At 46.9% G+C, this 19,297-nt stretch overlaps 2 protein-coding genes across 2 annotated transcripts in view; both read right to left on the bottom strand.

Moving 5' to 3' along the window:
- Positions 1 to 226: 226 nt before the first annotated feature.
- The window catches only part of LOC142312897 (uncharacterized), a 148,041-nt gene continuing 128,970 nt past the window's right edge, over positions 227 to 19,297 (bottom strand). The window contains exons 15-16 of the mRNA XM_075351883.1: positions 5,309 to 5,319; positions 227 to 724 (exon numbers count right to left, since the gene is read on the bottom strand). Of these exons, the coding sequence (XP_075207998.1) occupies positions 227 to 724; positions 5,309 to 5,319 (509 nt within the window). The remainder of the gene's footprint in view (positions 725 to 5,308; positions 5,320 to 19,297) is intronic.
- Positions 3,070 to 17,712, bottom strand: LOC142310548 (gastrula zinc finger protein XlCGF66.1-like). Its single transcript, XM_075348068.1, has 4 exons — positions 17,559 to 17,712; positions 3,590 to 3,738; positions 3,284 to 3,460; positions 3,070 to 3,210 (listed from the first exon to the last, which is right to left on the bottom strand). Exons 2-4 carry the CDS (start codon positions 3,644 to 3,646, stop codon positions 3,070 to 3,072), a joined length of 375 nt encoding a protein of 124 aa, XP_075204183.1. The 5' UTR covers positions 3,647 to 3,738; positions 17,559 to 17,712.

Raw genomic sequence — 19,297 nt, 5'->3', positions numbered from 1 at the left:
TTCCAAGATCTACTGATTAAAATCAACTTTAAAATTAACTTTGGGAACTAAGTTACAGTATATGCTGCCAAGTGTCCAGAAAGATTGGGTTTCTATTTATCTAATCCATAATGATATCGTATTAAGATTGTATTGATGATTGCAAATAGCTTAGTGCTTGACATTGTTTTCCCTTTCTCTTTCTCTTGACATGTGACTTTGCTTGACTATTCTGTTGTACTACCAGTCAATAACATAAATTTGTAGTAAAAATAAAATTGTTCTCCCTTGTGTGACTTCTTTGATGTCTACCAAGATGTGATCTCTGCATAAAACATTTCCCACATTCTGGACATGAAAATGGCCTCACCCCTGTATGAATTCTCTGATGTCTAATAAAATGTGATTTCTGGTTAAAACATTTCCCACATTCTGAACAAGGAAATGGCTTCTCCCCTGTGTGACTTCTTTCATGTATAACAAGATGGGATTTATTTTTGAAGCATTTCTCACATTCTGAACATGAAAATGGCTTCTCCTCTGTGTGATTTTTCTGATGTTTAACAAGATATGACTTTAGGCTAAAACATTTTCCACATTCTGAACACAGAAATGGCTTGTTCACTGAGTGAATTGACACATGCGAAACAAGATTCGATGTATCTCGAAAACATTTCCCACATTCTAAACATGAAAATGTCTTCTCTCCTGTGTGAATTTTCTGATGTCTTACAAGATGGAATTTCTTGACCCACATTCCGAACATGAAAATGACTTCTCCTCTGTTTGAAGTCTTTCATGTTTAACAAAATATGAGTTTAGGTTAAAACAGTCCACACCATTTGAGCATGAATATGGCTTCTCATCTTTGCGATGTTTTACATGTTTAACAATAATTGATTGATCTGACTTCTCTACTGTGTGAGGTCTTTGGTGGTAAACTTCCTTCCTTTTATATTTCTTAATATTCTGTGATGCATCGAAAGATAGGAGCTGTTGGAAAGGATCAGAAGGTGGAATTTCGCTATGCACAGAGTAGGATATATCTGTTATAAAATCTGAAGATGTCACATGTTCCTCTGAGCTTCTGAAACAGTCACCTGCCAAAAATAAAACGGAGTTGAACCTAATAATGTTGAGATAATATCATTAACCTAACGATGTTAGTTAAAGCCAGCTCCTTCATACATTCATGTTTTGCTGTGCTTTTCTCCAATCTTTTTAAGTGAACTTCTCAGTGGTAAATCAAAATGGGAATAATAAGTCATTTTTATCCATTTGATGCACTTTCTGACATCTAAAATCTCTTTAAAAGGAACCTGAAAGCAGGAAGTGTGTACTATGGATAAATTCACTTTTTCTCCATGTGGACTGATCTTTAAAATTCTCAATTCAGGAGTAAAATCTGCATTCAGTGAAGTCAGACTTTGCCACTATTGACATAGGAAATGATAGTATAAGGGCAAGGGCGTACATAGAAATCATGGGGTCCCATAGCAAGAGTCTAAATGCCTTCCCCCCTCTAGAAAAAAAAAACAAAAAAAACAAACAATCAACAGGCATTTTTATTCCAGGCATGCATACATTAGTTAGGGGCCAAACATTGTCCCAGAAAAAGATTGCCCTGAAATAAAAGTTTCATAATATGTTGGGTCATGTGCCATTATACATAATAATAATAATGATGATCTTTATTTTTATATAGTGCTAACATATTCAGCAACACTGTCCCCATTGGGGCTCACAATCTAAATTGTCTTTCTGTATGACTTTGGGGTGTGGGAAGAAACCGGAGTACCCGGAGGAGACTCACGCAAACACGGGAAGAACATACAAACTCCTTGCAGATGTTGTCCTTGGTGGGACTGGAACCTGGGACACCAGCGCTGCAAGACTGCAGTGCTAACCACTGAGTCACATCATGGCCCCATCCTAGTATATGTCCACATCATGGCCCCATCCTACTATATATCCACCTCATGGTCCCCTCCTTGTATATGTCCACATCATGGCCCCATCCTGGTATAAGTCCACATCAGGTCCCATCCTGGTATAAGTCCACATCAGGTCCCATCCTGGTATATGTCCAGATTATGGCCCCATCCTGGTATATACCTTAACCATAAATACACTGGAAATCCAGGGTGTAAATAGAGGACAACAGAAACCTTGTTGTATGCAAAAGTGAACAAATTTAATAATAGCAGAATATTTTTTACTTTTGAATACAACAAGGTTTCTGTTGTCCTCTTCTTACACCCTGGATTTCTAGTGTATTTATGGTTAAACTGTGCCCTATATAATTTGTGTTTTTGGTCCATTTATGTATGGGTGGTAGCACGCTTCCATTTAAAATTTTGGGTGGTGCCGTCCCTATCAGGTTGTTTTCCATCCTAGTATATGTTCACATCATGTCCCCATCCTGGTATATGTCCATATCATGGCCCCATCCTGCTTTATGTCCACATCATAGCCCCCATCCTGGTACATATGATCCCCATCACAAATCAGACAGAAAAAAAACAAAACGATTATACTCACCTTCCCTCCACTCCACAGGTCTGAATTATAGATTGAACTCAATGGACTCTTGTCTTTCTACTTTAACAAGTCTCTGCATTTAGTGGTTCCCACTCACCTGGGTAGTCATATGCAGGAATCTCCTCTTTACACCACTTATCATCCCCCACATATGTCTCTGTAGTATTAATATGGGTCAGATCTTCACCCTGAAACAAATATTGTAAAAGTCACAGACAAATGTAGAAGTCACATCTATGATCAGAGCTAATCCTGCCATCTCCACCGTTCTCATTACACAAGTAAAAAACATATAATACTGGTGGATAAAACAAGACTGAGCACAAGACCTTCACAGCCATCTACACATCATAGGGAGATTTCATGACACCTTCTCTCAATCTACCTGATGATCCTGAGGAACATTGAGACTTTCTTCTTCACAGTCCTGTTGACGAAGAGGACGGGGACATCTCTCTGGTGTTGTCCTCTTACTGGATAGAACTGGAGGAAACACGTACAGGGACTAAATTCATTCTTTACATACAGATAATTATAGGCCATGTGTATTTAGTCCTGTCTATTACCTGGTGATGTGAGGGGCTCGGGAACCTCCATCATGACGTCCTTGTACTGATCTTTGTGTCCTTCTAAATACTCCCACTCCTCCATGGAGAAATAGACGGTGACATCCTGACACCTTATAGAAACCTAAAATATACAATGAAACAGTCATCCCCCGATCACTTCATAGCGTTACTGTATAATGTCCCAGCAGTGTCACCTCTCCAGTCAGCAGCTCAATCATCTTGTAGGTGAGCTCTAGGATCTTCTGGTCATTGATGTCCTCATGTATCAGGGGGTGAGGTGGAGGCCCCGTGATTGGGCTCAGGTGTCTTCCCCATCCCTCAGACACAGGGTCCTGACAGCACTCACTAGAGGTCTTCACTACTGTGTAATCCTGGATATGGAGAGACACATTAATAAATCTCACTACAGACATTTCCAGAGTCCTCACCTCTCCAGTTCTATCCATCTGTTATTTCCATAGACAAGAATGATGAAATGTGACGTCATCAGAAGCTCTCACCTCTACAGTAAGTCGGAAGAGGATCTCTAGAGTGAGGTGTAATATCCTCTCTGCCATCCTGTCCTTTCCCTCTTCGTTCTTGATGGCTCAATCAGGAAAATTCTCTTATATAGAAGATCTCCACTGAGAGGATCCGATATTGTAGGGACCTGAATGTGAAGAAGATGATGGTATCACATCATAAGGATCCCATGTAATATTACAATTACTGGACATAATAAGGCGAAACATATGAAGAGACAGAATGTATCAATTTTGTATTCTCTTTTTTTATGGCCTGGGGCATGAGTGTAATATCTTATCAAGGCATCTCCTCCATTTCTGAGGTTAAAGAAGGTCTATAACAGTTATTGGGATTCCTTCCTTCCTTCCTTTCCTTTCCTTCCCTCCCTTCCTCCCTCTTTGGTCCATTTGTATCAGGAATCTCTTTCCGTATAATTAGAATTCTGGAACTCGTCAGGGTACATAGCGTGAAACCGAAGAAACCACATCATTAGGGGATAAGTGCGTTAGCGGAGAATCACACCATTTCTCCCAAATTCTGTGGAATTTGTGACGGCATCCTATGTTTCTATACACTATATTCTCATATAGTATTATATTATTTCCTAATTTTTTCCATTGATTGGCAGTGGGTACTTCCCCCCCTATCTTAGTGCTCTCATCTTCCTAGCTTTAAGGCCAGCGTCAAACTTGCAATTGACTCGCACGAGTGCAATGCGAGAAAACCGGCATTCAGAACCTCATGGAATATGAATAAGACAGAACGTAGAAACACGTAGACCCATGTTGTAACTGTGTGGTTACCTTTACATCTGTTGTTTGCTGGATAATTTTAAACGGTTGTTTACAATAAATTGGATTTTAATTTATCCTGAGGAACTGCACTGGATTCTTTTTTTCTTCGTAGCTCTACTGTCACGTCTCCACCAGGGCCTGCTCCGGTGATGTCTGCCCTGGTCACCAGGCTCTGCTCTACTGTCACGTCTCCACCAGGGCCTGCTCTGGTGACGTCTGCCCCGGTCACTAGGCGCTGCTCTGCTCACACTGCAGGCTGCAGGCTGTGTTGGTGATGGGGGAGAAGTCAGTTCCAGTGGCTCTGGTGGGCGGAGTCGCCGCACATTCACCAAGCTTGGTCTAGCTGGAACTTGCAGTACTGCAGACTGACTGTAGGGGTGTGTGCCTTCCAGCTAGTATCAGCTCTTACTTCAGCCTATGGGAAGGCACCACATCCTTTTTATATCCTTATGTGTCCCTGGTTTATTGATGGGCAGTCCGGCTCTTTTTGGTGATCTGGTTCACATGGCTCCGCTCACCAAAAAGAGCCGGCTCATTCAGATCGTTCTTGGCTCCCTATTAAATATGTGTTCACCCCAGGTGAACACATATTTAAGATTATAGATTAAGATTATAGTAATGCCGATAAAACCCCGCCCACTTACATGGGACCAATTAGATTGAGCGGGCGGGGTTTAGAAGTGGGTGGGTGGGGTTTCAGCGTCGAAAAGAGCCATTTAGACAATTTAGTGGCTCTCACTGTGGATCCGGCTCCTGTCAGTCGCAGCAGGGAGTCGGATCTTTGTGTTGGATCGTTCGCGACCGACACATCACTACCCTGGTTCCTTGCCATAGATAGTCATGTGTTGCTTTATGCCATATCCTTCTTGGTACTGTACACCTTGCTTGTTGTCTCATATGAACTCGGCTTTGTTTACTGACGTTACTCCTGCCTGCTGTTTTGTACCTCGCTTGCAATCTCGGTTTGATTTTGGCCTGTTTTCCGGACATTCCTCCTGCTTGCTGTTTTGTATCTCTCCTGACATCTCGGTTTGACCTCGGCCTGTCGACTATCCCCATCTCTGGACTGCAGCCTATCATAGGCAGTGAACCCCTGGATGATTATTTACGAATAGTCCTATTATATAGTTGATGTAATATATGACTTGCGGATTCCCTCTGGAATAATTCACTCTAAAGGCACCTTTACACTCAATGACATCGCTAATGAGATGTCGTTGGGGTCACAGAATTCGTGACGCACATCCAGCCTTCTTAGCGACGTCAATGCATGTGAAACGCAGGAGCGACCGTTAACGAGCAAAAATACTCACCATATCATTGCTCGTTGACACGGTGCTCTATTCCCAAATATCGTTGCTGCTGCAGGTACGATGTTGTTCGTCGTTCCTGCGGCAGCACACATCCCTATGTGTGACACCGCAGGAACGAGGAACCACTTCGTACCTGCGGTTACACGCAATGAGGAAGGAAGGAGGTGGGTGGTATGTTCGTCCCGCTCATCTCCGCCCCTCCGCTTCTATTGGACGGCCGCTTAATGACGTCGCTGTGACGCCGCACAAACCGCCCCCCTTAGAAAGGAGGCGGATCGCCGGCAACAGCGATGTCACAGGGAAAGTAAATTTGTTTGACGGGGACAAACGATGTGTGCCACGGGCAGCGATTTGCCCGTGACGCATAACTGACGGGGGTGGGAACGCACGCTAGCGATATCGGTAACGATATCGCAGTGTGTAAAGCGGCCTTTAGGCAATATTACTATGTTGCATCTGTGCGTTATAAATTAAACAACTTTTGCCAGGGTGATGCTTGATATAGGATGTGGGCCAATTTATGATTATTGATTTTCATGTGGGATTTTCCTAATAGCGGCATCACTTTGCATGTGAGATCAGTATAGCCTGATATTTTGTCCGCTAGGTAAATTACTTTGATGCATTGTAGTCAAAATTGACTTATATGGGGATTATTCCTGTTCACTATGTAATGATCTACTGTGTAGGTTCACAATTTTTGTAGCCATTAATGTGAGATCAACAAGCTATATGGGCTTCTGCTCGATAGCTACAGTGCTGGCCAAAAGTATTGGCACCCTTGAATTTCTGTCAGATAATACTCAGTTTCTTCTTGAAAATGATTGCAATCACAAATTGTTTGGTATTATTATCTTCATTTAATTTGTATTCAATGAAAAAAAAATAAAAAAATTGTCATAAAGCCAAATTGGATATAATTCCACACCAAACATAAAAAAGAGGTGGACAAAAGTATTGGCACTGTTTGAAAATTCATGTGATGCTTCTCTAATTTGTGTAATTAACAGCACCTGTAACTTACCTGTGGCACCTAACAGGTGTTGGCAATACCTAAATCACACTTGCAGCCAGTTAACAGGGATTAAAGTTGACTCAACCTCTGTCCTGTGTCCTTGTTTGTACCACATTGAGCATGGAGAAAAGAAAGAAGACCAAAGAACTGTCTGAGGACTTGAGAATCCAAATTGTGAGGAAGCATGAGCAATCTCAAGGCTACAAGTCCATCTCCAAAGACCTGAAAGTTCCTGTGTCTATGGTGCGCAGTGTTATCAAGAAGTTTAAAGCCCATGGCACTGTGGCTAACCTCCCTAGATGTGGGAGGAAAACAAAAATTGACGAGAGATTTCAACGCAAGATTGTGCGGATGGTGGATAAAGGACCTCGACTAACATCCAAACAAGTTCAAGCTGCACTGTAGTCCGAGGGTACAACAGTGTCAACCTGTATTATCCGGTGGCGTATGAATGAAAAGGGACTGTATGGTAGGATACCCAGGAAGACCCCACTTCTTACCCCGAGACATAAAAAAGCCAGGCTAGAGTTTGCCAAAACTTACCTGAGAAAGCCTAAAACATTTTGGAAGAATGTTCTCTGGTCAGATGAGACAAAAGTAGAGCTTTTTTGGAAAAGCCATCAACATAGAGTTTACAGGAAAAAAAAAGAGGCATTCAAAGAAAAGAACACGGTCCCTACAGTCAAACATGGCGGAGGTTCCCTGATGTTTTGGGGTTGCTTTGCTGCCTCTGGCACTGGACTGCTTGACCGTGTGCATGGCATTATGAAGTCTGAAGACTACCAACAAATTTTGCAGCATAATGTAGGGCTGAGTGTGAGAAAGCTGGGTCTTCCTCAGAGGTCATGGGTCTTCCAGCAGGACAATGACCCAAAACACACTTCAAAAAGCACTAGAAAATGGTTTGATAGAAAGCACTGGAGACTACTAAAGTGGCCAGCAATGAGTCCAGACCTGAATTCCATAGAACACCTGTGGAGAGATCTCAAAATGGCAGTTTGGTAAAGGCACCCTTCAAATCTCAGGGACCTGGAGCAGTTTGCCAAAGAAGAATGGTTTAAAATTCCAGGAGAGCATTGTAAGAAACTCATTGATGGTTACCGGAAGCGGTTGTTCGCAGTTATTTTGGCTAAAGGTTGTGCAACCAAGTATTAGGCTAAGATTGCCAATACTTTTGTCTGGCCCATTTTTGGAGTTTTGTGTGAAATGATCAATGATTTGATTTTTGTTTCATTCTCTTTTGTGTTTTTTAATTGCAAGCAAAATAAATGAAGTTAATAATCCCAAAGAATTTGTGATTGCAATCATTTTCAAGAAGAAACTAAGTATTATCTGACAGAATTGCAGGGGTGCCAATACTTTTGGTCAGCACTGTATAACAGGTGATACTCAAAAATTGCTCATATATGATAGAAAAATCTGGAGATATGGCTATTTATCCTATGGATGGTTTATGAATTTCTATCAATTTTTCTGTGAAAATCCTGTAAATCAACTTATGACTGGTCGTGTTCTGGGATCATGTGTCCCGCTTGGTGGGTTCCTGCTTTAATTGTTTACTAGAAATTAATGATTTAAACAAAGTTTTTCTATTTTTCTAAACAATTGAGTGTGCTTTCACTTTGTATCCAGCCAAGTATAATAGGTTGGTTTTTGTTAAGTGAACCCCTGGACCCTGCAGTAATTCCAGATCCCTGTATAGGGGTTAAAGTGTTTCTGGGTACCTCGGCATCCTGCTTAGTGGGCGGCTTGCCGTTACACTAGGGTGTGTAAATTGGTGTCTTACGGCATGCTTCATTTGCAGATATCTTTAAAAATCTGTGTGGGACATCATATTTTACATGAATTTGATTAAAAGACCTTCCTTCGCATTTATAATGCCTCTACTTTGTTTATTAGGTCTGGAGAGACATCACATAACAATTGCGGTAATGTCTTTTCATGCCAATCAGTGAACTTTCTTAGCCTCTCACACAGCCAGATCAGATCTCATGCTTTGCACTCATGAGGGGCAATCAACCCGAAACACCGTGTCTGCAAATTGAGATTCTGATCTGGTATAAACCTAAGTCACATCACAAAGATTGTTAAAGGTTGACTTTTAGGATTGCTCCTCCAAATGGTGGCACTGGAGTTCGTCTACTTCTTCACTGAAGAGACAATTTCCCAGAGGAGCATTGCAGCTTAAGTCTCCTCACCGCTGGCATGCTGGATTGGTGTGTCCGTCTCCACAATGAGAATAGCTTCCCCTTAAAGGGAACCTGTCATCAGAAATTTAGCTATAAAGCTAAAAGTTTCCCCCTCTGCAGCTCCTGGGCTGCATTCTAGGAAGCTTCCTATAGTTCTTGTGGCCCCTTTTATACCAAAATAAACACTTTATAAACTTGTACCTTTTCTTATGCAAATTTCGTAAATCTTCCATGGGGGCGGGCTGCCTGATGTACGTTGCTGTCCTCCTGCCGATTTACGCCGCCCCCGAACGCTGAATTTCAAAGCTCAGGACGCCGCCCCTGGGTGCCCGTGGTCCCGCGCATGCGCTGTTCCACTGTAGCGGTGCCGTGCACTGTGTGCACGTGTGACCGCTGGTGACGCTTTGCGCGGGCACGAGGTTATGGGCGGCGCTGTGAGTGTCATCAGCAAGTGCCGCCCATAACCTCGTGACCACACTTTCCCCTATTACTCCAGCGTTATGCGCAAGCGCTCGCTGGCCCGATGACCGGACGTCACCTCCTTCCCATCCTGCTCAGCAGCAGGAAATAGATGGGAGGAGCGGACGGAGCAGGAGAGCATGACACTCACAGCGACGCAAAGCGTCACCAGCGGTCACACGTGCACACAGTGCATGGCACCGCTACAGTGGAACAGTGCATGCGCGGGACCATGGGCACCCAGGGGCGGCGTCCTGAGCTTTGAAATTCAGCGTTCGGGGGGCGGCGTAAATCGGCAGGAGGACAGCAACGGACCCCAGGCAGCCCGCCCCCATGGAAGATTTACGAAATTTGCATAAGAAAAGGTACAAGTTTATAAAGTGTTTATTTTGGTATAAAAGGGGCCACAAAAACTATAGGAAGCTTCCTAGAATGCAGCCCAGGAGCTGCAGAGGGGGAAACTTTTAGCTTTATAGCTAAATTTCTGATGACAGGTTCACTTTAAAAGTGTTAGCACGGGGGGGCGTGTCCTGGACATGGCGGCGTGAGGAAGCTTGTTCTCAGAGCTCCCGCGCCCATAACCGCATACAAGTAAAGCCTGCTGGCCCCGCTCACCCAGGATGGCCCCAAAGAAGAGATCGGGTGGTGCTGCTGCTCCTACCTCCCCCGTGGCGTGCCAGAGCTCACAGGGGAGCCTGAACAGGTTCCTGACGGCGCCTGGGCCGGAGCCACCACTGGCGGTCCGGAGCAAGATGGCGCCGGCGGGCTCGCGGCTCCCTCCAGCAGGGGATTCCCCAGGCGCGGCCCGGCGCCCTCCCACAGCCAGCAACAAAGCGCGGGAGTCCGGTGGTGGGGAGAATCGGCGGAGGGAGTTGGCAGCAGGACCGAAGGGAGAGAGCCCAGGTATGGAGGGCTGGGGGAGGGTGGGAACCGCTCAGCCTGCCTCACAGCCTGACACCATGCATACCGTTGCTGTGGAGGCGGAGACCTCGGCCCCTGGGAGAATAGGTGATCTGGGTATCCCTGCCATCCTCTGCACACAGGGGTCCCCTCTCCCTCAGGGGCGCACTGGGTCCCAGTCCTTGACAGACACCCTGCCCTCCGGCCCTCCACAAGAAGATTTAAACGCTCTCAGAGAGCTCATCCTGGCCCTCCCTAGAAAGACCTGGAGGATGTAGTGGCCAGAATTGAATCCTCCCAGCAGATGGCGCTGTCCAACCTGAGAGAGGAAATAGTGGTGCTGGAGGACAGAATTGAGGCAACAGAGCAAGCACAGGAGTCCCTGGAGAGCAGGATGGAGCGAATTGAAAGGGACTGTGAATCTTCCAATGCCCGCGTCAGAGATCTAGCCCTGCTCCTGGATGATCAAGAAAACAGGAGCAGGAGAAACAACATCAGGCTGAAAGGTATACCGGAGGACTGGCCTCAGGATCTCCTGCGCACTAAAGTCCTGTCCATTTTCAACATGGTCACCGAACGTCCACTTGAGGCTACCTACCTTTTTGATAGGATCCACAGAGTTGCCAGGCCCGGCCCCAGACCCACGTCCTTCTCCAGAGATGTGTTATGTCACTTGCATTATTATGGAGACAGAGAAAGGATCCTACAGGGGGCCTGGGCACACGGCTCTGTGCAAATAGACGGAGCAACGGTAAAGTTATTCCCGGATGTTTCCAGCCACACATTGTATATGAGACGCCTTCTACATCCTCTCCTGCTCAACATAAAAGAAGCGGACGCCTCTTATAGATGGGGCCATCCCTTCCACCTGGTTGTACGCAAGGGGGAGTCGGTGTTCTTGCTGAGGAGGTACCCGGAGCTCCCAAAGCTCTTTGCCTTCCTGGGCATACCAAGCTGCTCGGTTCCGGACTGGACTGCTTGGGAACCCCAGGCCTACTTGGAGCAACAGAGAAGAAAGGGCGGCGCCCCCACTGTTCAAAGTGAGGTTCCGTGAGAATTGAGGCCCCTTTCGGGAAAAGACTGTGTGGAGGTGTGCCTACAACTGAGGCAATGATGGCGGTGGCGGAGATGGGAGGGACTTCTGTGTGCCTACGCATCTCCAAGAGTGGTTCTCGAGGTGGAAGATTGGTTTTGCTGGACACAATGTATTGGGGGATGTTTGTAGTATATACGTTGGCGGATCATATGATGACGGGCTTCTGGGGGGGGGGTTATTGTTTTCGGGGGCTTATCCTGGGGGGTGGGGTTAGTGGGAGGTTATTTGGCGGATCCTTCCTCACAGTTTGGGAGGGGAATCAGCCAATATTAAAAAGAAGGGCGCGGGTTAGCGCTCTGGCCGTGTGTCGGTTCGTGTCCCCGTTCTTCCCTTAAGTAGTCCCCGGGCTGGTCCCTGGCTCTACGAACAGTACACTAACTGTTTCTTTACGTTTCTGGCTTTCTCTTTCTGAGCTACTTTCCTCTCTCTTTTCTATTCTTAAGTTTTCCTTCCCCTTCTCCTACTCCCTCCTAAATCCACTCCTCCCCCCCCATCCTTCTCCCCCCCTCCTCCTTTTGTGTTTCTGTTTTTCCCTTTTTTTTTTTTTTTTTCTCTCTCTTCCCTCTCTCTGAGCATGGCTAAAGAAAAGCAGAACGAGCTACGAGTGGGCTCAATCAATGTCAAGGGACTTCATAGCCCGGAGAAACGCTCCATTCTATTGAACCTCCTATGGAGAAACCGAATCCAGGTCGCCTTCCTTCAAGAGACACACTACTGTGAATCCAGACCATACAGACTCTCGGACAGAAGGTACCCAATAGTACACCACTCACCCTCCCCGGACTCTAGATCGAGGGGCACAAGTATCTTGCTGTCCAGTTCGCTCCCTTGGGAACTGTTGGACTCCCGTTCGGATGCCGAGGGAAGGCTTCTGATGCTCAAGGGACGCATTGTCTCCCAGATTGTCACCTTTGTGGCAGTTTATTTGCCTAATACAGGCCAGTGCACCACCTTGTTGCGATACCTTGAGCAGATAGAGGAATTCTCAGAGGGCACTCTGATTCTGGGGGGTGACTTCAATGTCGTGTTGGAGCCATTGAGGGATAGTTCAAAGGGGGTGTCCAGTCTCCCACAGATGGCACTGCGCCGGATGAGACGGGGACTACATGATCATCAACTGATAGACACATGGCGATTGATGCACCCATCAGACAAAGACTTTTCATTTTACTCAGCAGCCCATAACTGTTATTCACGGCTGGACCTCTTCTTCCTCAAACATGGGGACCTTCATTCTCTGATGGACGCGTCAATTGAGTGCATATCCTTTTCTGATCATGCTCTGATTACAGTCACTATATCCCTCGACTGTCCCATCAGGAGACAGGGACAGTGGACGCTGAACACTTCATTACTTACTGACCAGGTGACGTTGCGGGAACTGGAGGAGACCTTGACTGAATACTTTGACAGACACAGCGGGGGGGAAGTGTCTCCCAATATTGTCTGGGAGGTGCACAAATGCGTTGCGAGGGGACTGCTCATTAAACATGGCTCACGTTTGAAGAGAGAGCGGGCAGCAGAGATCACATCTCTCTTGGCCGACATAAGGGAGCTGGAGACAACGCACAAAGGGTCTTTGGGAGGGGAGATAGGTGTTAGGCTGGGCAGGAAGAGGGAGGAACTGCGTACACTACTATACCACAAAGCCAAGGGAGTATTAGCCAAGTGTAGGAGACACTTTTACGAATTCGGCAATAAGAGCGGCAGGGCCCTGGCTCGCGCTCTGAGGACTCAGAGAGCTAGGGGTTATGTCCCTAAAGTGCACACTTCTGGAGGGGGCTGGGCCACACTGCCGAAGGATATCGCATCCGCTTTCAAAGATTTCTACTCCTCGCTTTACTCGATAGATGGGGGGCGATCTGAGAGGGCCGGGGCGGAATTGCGGCAACGCATACGGAAGTATATCTTGGACTCCGGCTTGAAACATTTTAAACCGGAGGAAGCGGCGGCACTGGAAAGGCCCATCTCCGAGGAGGAGTACTGGGCCGCTATCAAAAACTCACCTACAGGCAAGGCCCCGGGTCCAGACGGCTTCCCCTTGCAATACTACAAAAAAATGGGCGCTCTGTTGCTCCCCCCATTCCTCTCTGCCTACAATAATATCCCAACCTGCGCGGAGGCCCCACTGCCGAGAGACTCTTTAGCCGCTAATATAGTAGTCATCCCTAAAGAGGGCAAAGACCCCTCCTCCTGCTCTAGTTATAGGCCAATATCCCTCCTTAACATGGACTTGAAGCTATTTACTAGAATCTTATCAGATAGACTCTCCCCGCTGATCGGGGAGATTGTCCACACAGATCAGGCAGGGTTTGTAAGGGGAAGAGAAGCAAGAGACAACACTACTAAGGCGGTAAGTCTAATATATAAGGCTAAAACGGACGGGGCACCTCTCATGCTCTTGTCGACTGACGCGGAAAAAGCGTTCGACAGAGTCAATTGGATATTCATGGAGGAGGTGTTGCGGGTAGTGGGGGTGGGGAGGATGATGTTCAGGTGGATCTGCTCTCTGTACAGTATCCCATCGGCAACAGTCAAGGTGAATGGCCTCATTTCAGACAGTTACCCAATTCTCAATGGCACAAGGCAGGGCTGCCCCCTCTCGCCTTTGATCTTCGTTTTGACTCTGGAACCCCTACTATGTCGAATTAGAGGAAACATTAATATTTCGGGCTCTAGAGTTGCAGGTTCCACAAAATCGCGGCGTATGCGGACGACCTACTCTTTTTCATAACTAATCCGCAGGTCTCCCTCCCCAATCTGTTAAGAGAGTTGGAAATCTACTCCTCTCTTTCTAACTTTAAAATCAACATGTCAAAGTCCGAAGCACTAAATGTATCTCTACCCCAGGAACAGGTAGTCACGCTTCAATCCACGTTCGGGTTTAGGTGGTCTAGTCAGTCCCTGAGGTACTTGGGGGTCCAGTTGGCGGCGGACACTAGCCAATTCTACAAACTGAATTATCTTCCTCTCTTGCAATCCATTAGAACAGATTGCACAAGCTGGGGGAAGGGCCTCTTCACCTGGTTTGGGAGGTGTGCAATATTGAAGATGAATATTCTTCCTCGGCTATTATACCTCTTTCAGTCCATGCCGATTCGGATCCCGGGTTCCTTTTTTGGGGATATGGCTTCGCTACACACTAAATTTATTTGGGCAAATAAACCGGCGAGACTCTCCCATTCCCTCCTGTGCAGGCCTAAGAGCAGAGGAGGTCTGGGAATCCCTGATTTGAAAAAATACTACTGGGCCACCCACATGGTCAGGGTACTAGATTGGTGCCGCCATTCTAGGACAAAGGCATGGGTTGCACTGGAACAGAGTTTCTCGGACATATACCTCCCGGCCACTCCTTGGCTTTTGCACTTTTCCCCGTCAAACTTGAAATCTCACCCACTTATTGGTGCCACCCTGGAATGCTGCTCAAAAAATGAGATTCGGCGACTTCTCCTCCCAGTGCCTTCCTGCATGTCGCCCATGTTGGGGGACCCGGAATTCTGTCCCGGCCTCTTGGACCCCGTCTTTCGGAGCTGGGCCCTGGGGGGTAGATTCAGAGCCTGTCACCTGGGAAGAGGAGGAGACTGGCTATCGCTTACGGATATCCGCAGTCTCTTGACCCCGGACTTCATGGGGAGCTGGAGGGCGATGCAACTTAGGCATTTTCTGTGCTCCCGCCCTGGCTTCACTCAGTATGCAGGGCCCCCTACGAGGTTCGGAAAATTGTGTCTAGAGGGGGGCGATCTACGGCATTCACTCTCTATAGTATACAACTTGTTATCAGACCCAGGAGACTTGCCCCTTCCGACCTACTTACGGCAGTGGGAGAGGGATCTGGGGATTGCTCTGACCGACATGCAAAGAAACAAAATGCTACTGTTAGCACATAAAACATCGATCAGTTCCAGACTGTTGGAGGCCAACTACAAACTGCTGACAAGGTGGTACAGAGTCCCGACTAGACTGCACAGGATTTTCCCCGCGGTGGACTCCACTTGTTGGAGATGTGGATTGGAGGAAGGGGACTATGTACATGTTTTCTGGTCATGTCCCTCTCTGCAGAGGTTTTGGTCGGGGGTGAGGCAGGTAATCAGACAGGTAACAGGGACGCAAGAGACACTGGGTCCGGAGTTGTTTCTTCTACAATTATCGGAGCTCTCGATCCCTAAATACAAGCGCTCCCTGCTGAGTTTCCTGGTCATGGCCGCCAGGTCCTGCATTCCTCTTGGCTGGAAGTCTATTGTTCCTCCCACGATGGCCCAATGGGTATCAAGAGTCAATGACTTAATGCATATGGAGGATTTGACATCCTCTCTTAATGATCGTCGGGAGGACTTCTGCAGGACATGGCTGCCATGGATGGAGTTCACTTCCTCAATGGACCACACAGGTCTGCTCTCTGGGCCGCAGGGGTGTCCTGGAGGGTTGGCGGCTTGATGCTCCGAGAGTCCCCCTCCTCCCCCCCCTTTTTTTTTTTCTCCCTCTCTTCCCTTCTCCTCTCCCCCCTCCCTTCCTCTCTTACCTCATTTCCCGCTCCCTCCCATAATTCTCCCTTGTTCTTGTCATCTATCTTGCGCTATACTCTTTTAGAATTCCTTTTTCTCTCTTTCTGTTGTACATTCTTCTCTCTTTGTATTGTGTTGGTTCCCAAAAAAAAAATAAAAAAAAAAATAACAAAAACTATAACCAGACCAGATTTGCTTGGATGGAGGATGGATGCATATGGGTTCTGGTGGTCGGGACACTTGTTATTGTTATGTACTTGATAAACTCTATGTCGCTCCGTGCGGAGCGGTAAGTTTTCATTGTTACATGTTGGTATTTAAAATAAAGAATTTAAAAAAAAAAAGTGTTAGCACCCTTGAAATTATTCTAGAAATGAAGTATTTCTTCCAGAAAATTATTGCAGTTACATTTTGTTATACACGTTTATTTCCTTTGTGTGTATTGGCACAAACTTGCAAACTGCTTCAGGTCTCTGTAAAGGCGTCTTCTCTCAACAGCAATTTTAAGATCTCTCCACAGGCGTTCAATGGGATTTAGGTCCACACTCACTGCTGCCACTTCAGAACTCTTCAGCACTTTGTTTCCATCCATTTCTGGGGGCTTCTTGAAGTATGTTTGGGGTCATTTTCCTGCTGGAAGACCCATGATCGATGACGCAAACTTACCTTTCTGACACTGGGCGCAACATTGCAACCCAAAATTCTTTGGTAATCTTCAGATTTCATGATATTTTGCACACAGTCAATGCGCTCAGTGCCAGAGGCAGAAAAACAACCCTCAAACATTTCTGAACCTCCACCGTATTTAACTGTAGGTACTATGTTCTCTTCTTTGCAAGCCTCATTCCCTTTTCGATTATCAGTAGAATGATATGCTTTACAAAAAAAGCTCTATGTTGGTCTCATCTGTCCACAAAACACTTTCGTAGAAGGATTTTGGCTTACTACATTTTGGAAAACTGCACTATACCTTTTTTATGTCTCTGTCAGCGGTGGGGTCCTCCTGGGTCTCCTGCCATAACGTTTTATTTCATTCAAATGTGGATGGATAGTTATTGCTGACACTTCCATTCCCTATAAATCTCCACCCCAGAGAGAAAGCGTCATCTGTCCCCAAACCCAGAGTGACCTCCCCTGTATACATGAGCACACCCAGCTGTATATTACTGTACATATACACATGGCAGAGCTGGGGGAGGGGACACTATCTCCGGGAATGGAGGGGTTACTGCGCCCAGTAATGGGGAATCTCCACATACCTCCACCTGCAGAGCCGCACACTAGATATATGGTAGATGCTAGACTGTATGGGCTCCTTCCAGGTTAGTGGGCGTAGTCGGCTTGGTTGGTGGGAATGTACTAGTGATGGGTAGTTCGTGAGTGAGTAGTTCAAAATGAACTACTCCTCAGAGTGAACTAGTTCATGTAGTTCACCATCCTGACAGAGATTAGTCCATTATGAACTAAACAGCAGTGGGAGGAGACAGAGTGATCCTCTACAGCTCCAGGAGATCCTGCTCTCACACTGGCTCCTTATAGCTCCTGATGCTGGAAAAGGAGGTAGTAAAACACTAGACCACACATCAAATACAAACATAATAGTAATATAATTAATAAAACTGAAATTGCACAGTAGACAGACAAAGCTCATATGTGTGTATGAGAGAGAGTTTCTGTGTGTGGTTCATGCCCCTCACCTGTCTGTGTGATAGGATCAGCCTCCTGTAGAGGATCAGCCTCCTGTAGAGGATCAGCCTCCTGGAGCCTAGAATATCAGTCTTGCTAAAATCTTTACCACTGGCTCCCGTTCTGTTCTCAAAATGGTGGCTGCTGAACTGCTTCTCAGCTCCCTCATCCACATTCATTATGAGTCAGTACTCCACACTACCACAGGGGGCGCTGCTGGGCTCAGTGAGATGCATCAGACTGAACTAGACTGTCCTGATTCATTCTCAATACAACATTTAGTTCAGCAGCTCATATAGTTCATTTAGTTCACAGGTGACATGATGCATTTCTGTCAGCTCCTCACAGGATAGGGTCAGAGAAATACTGAACTAAATGAACTAATCTTTTCAGTGAACTAATCACCAAAGTGAACTAGATTTCCCATCACTAGAATGTACGGGCTTGTATATGGCTGCTCTGTGCTTACAGGACCTGTGATGATGTCACATGGAGGGAAGAGTCAGGGGTCACATGATCAGCTCCTCAGTGTATGCAGGACTCTGCTGTGCTGGTTGTCATGGTGCTGGATGAGGGGACGTTTATGTGTGGGGTCAGGAGGGATTTACAGTGTGGATGTAGCAGTCGTGTGTGTACGAGGTGTACAGAGCAGAGCCGTGTGTGTACGATGTGTATGGAGCAGAGCCGTATGTGTATGGAGAAGAGCCGTGTGTGTACAACATTCATGGAGCAGAGCCGTATGTGCATGGAGCAGAGCCGTATGTGTACGACATGTATGGAGCAGAGCCGTATGTGTACGACGTGTATGGAGCAGAGCCGCGTGTGTGTACGATGTGTATGGAGCAGACCTGTATGTGCATGGAACAGAGCCGTGTGTGTCCGAGGTGTATGGAGCAGAGCCGCTTGTGTGTATGGAGCAGAGCCGCTTGTGTGTATGGAGCAGAGCCGCTTGTGTGTATGGAGCAGAGCCGCTTGTGTGTATGGAGCAGAGCCGCTTGTGTGTATGGAGCAGAGCCGCTTGTGTGTATGGAGCAGAGCCGCTTGTGTGTGTGAATCAGAGCCGCTTGTGTGTGTGAAGCAGAGCCGCTTGTGTGTGTGAAGCAGAGCCGCTTGTGTGTATGGAGCAGAGCCGCTTGTGTGTATGGAGCAGACCTGTATGTGCATGGAACAGAGCCGTGTGTGTCCGAGGTGTATGGAGCAGAGCCGCTTGTGTGTATGGAGCAGAGCCGCTTGTGTGTATGGAGCAGAGCCGCTTGTGTGTATGGAGCAGAGCCGCTTGTGTGTATGGAGCAGAGCCGCTTGTGTGTATGGAGCAGAGCCGCTTGTGTGTATGGAGCAGAGCCGCTTGTGTGTGTGAATCAGAGCCGCTTGTGTGTGTGAAGCAGAGCCGCTTGTGTGTGTGAAGCAGAGCCGCTTGTGTGTATGGAGCAGAGCCGCTTGTGTGTATGGAGCAGAGCCGCTTGTGTGTATGGAGCAGAGCCGCTTGTGTGTGTGAAGCAGAGCCGCTTGTGTGTATGGAGCAGAGCCGCTTGTGTGTATGGAGCAGAGCCGCTTGTGTGTATGGAGCAGAGCCGCTTGTGTGTATGGAGCAGAGCCGCTTGTGTGTATGGAGCAGAGCCGCTTGTGTGTATGGAGCAGAGCCGCTTGTGTGTATGGAGCAGAGCCGCTTGTGTGTATGGAGCAGAGCCGCTTGTGTGTATGGAGCAGAGCCGCTTGTGTGTGTGAATCAGAGCCGCTTGTGTGTGTGAAG

This window comes from Anomaloglossus baeobatrachus, chromosome 5, assembly GCF_048569485.1.
Source record: "Anomaloglossus baeobatrachus isolate aAnoBae1 chromosome 5, aAnoBae1.hap1, whole genome shotgun sequence".
Taxonomy (NCBI): Eukaryota; Metazoa; Chordata; class Amphibia; order Anura; family Aromobatidae; genus Anomaloglossus; species Anomaloglossus baeobatrachus.
Note: the sequence above shows the minus strand (reverse complement) of the source record. Positions and strands in the feature narration are given on the sequence as shown.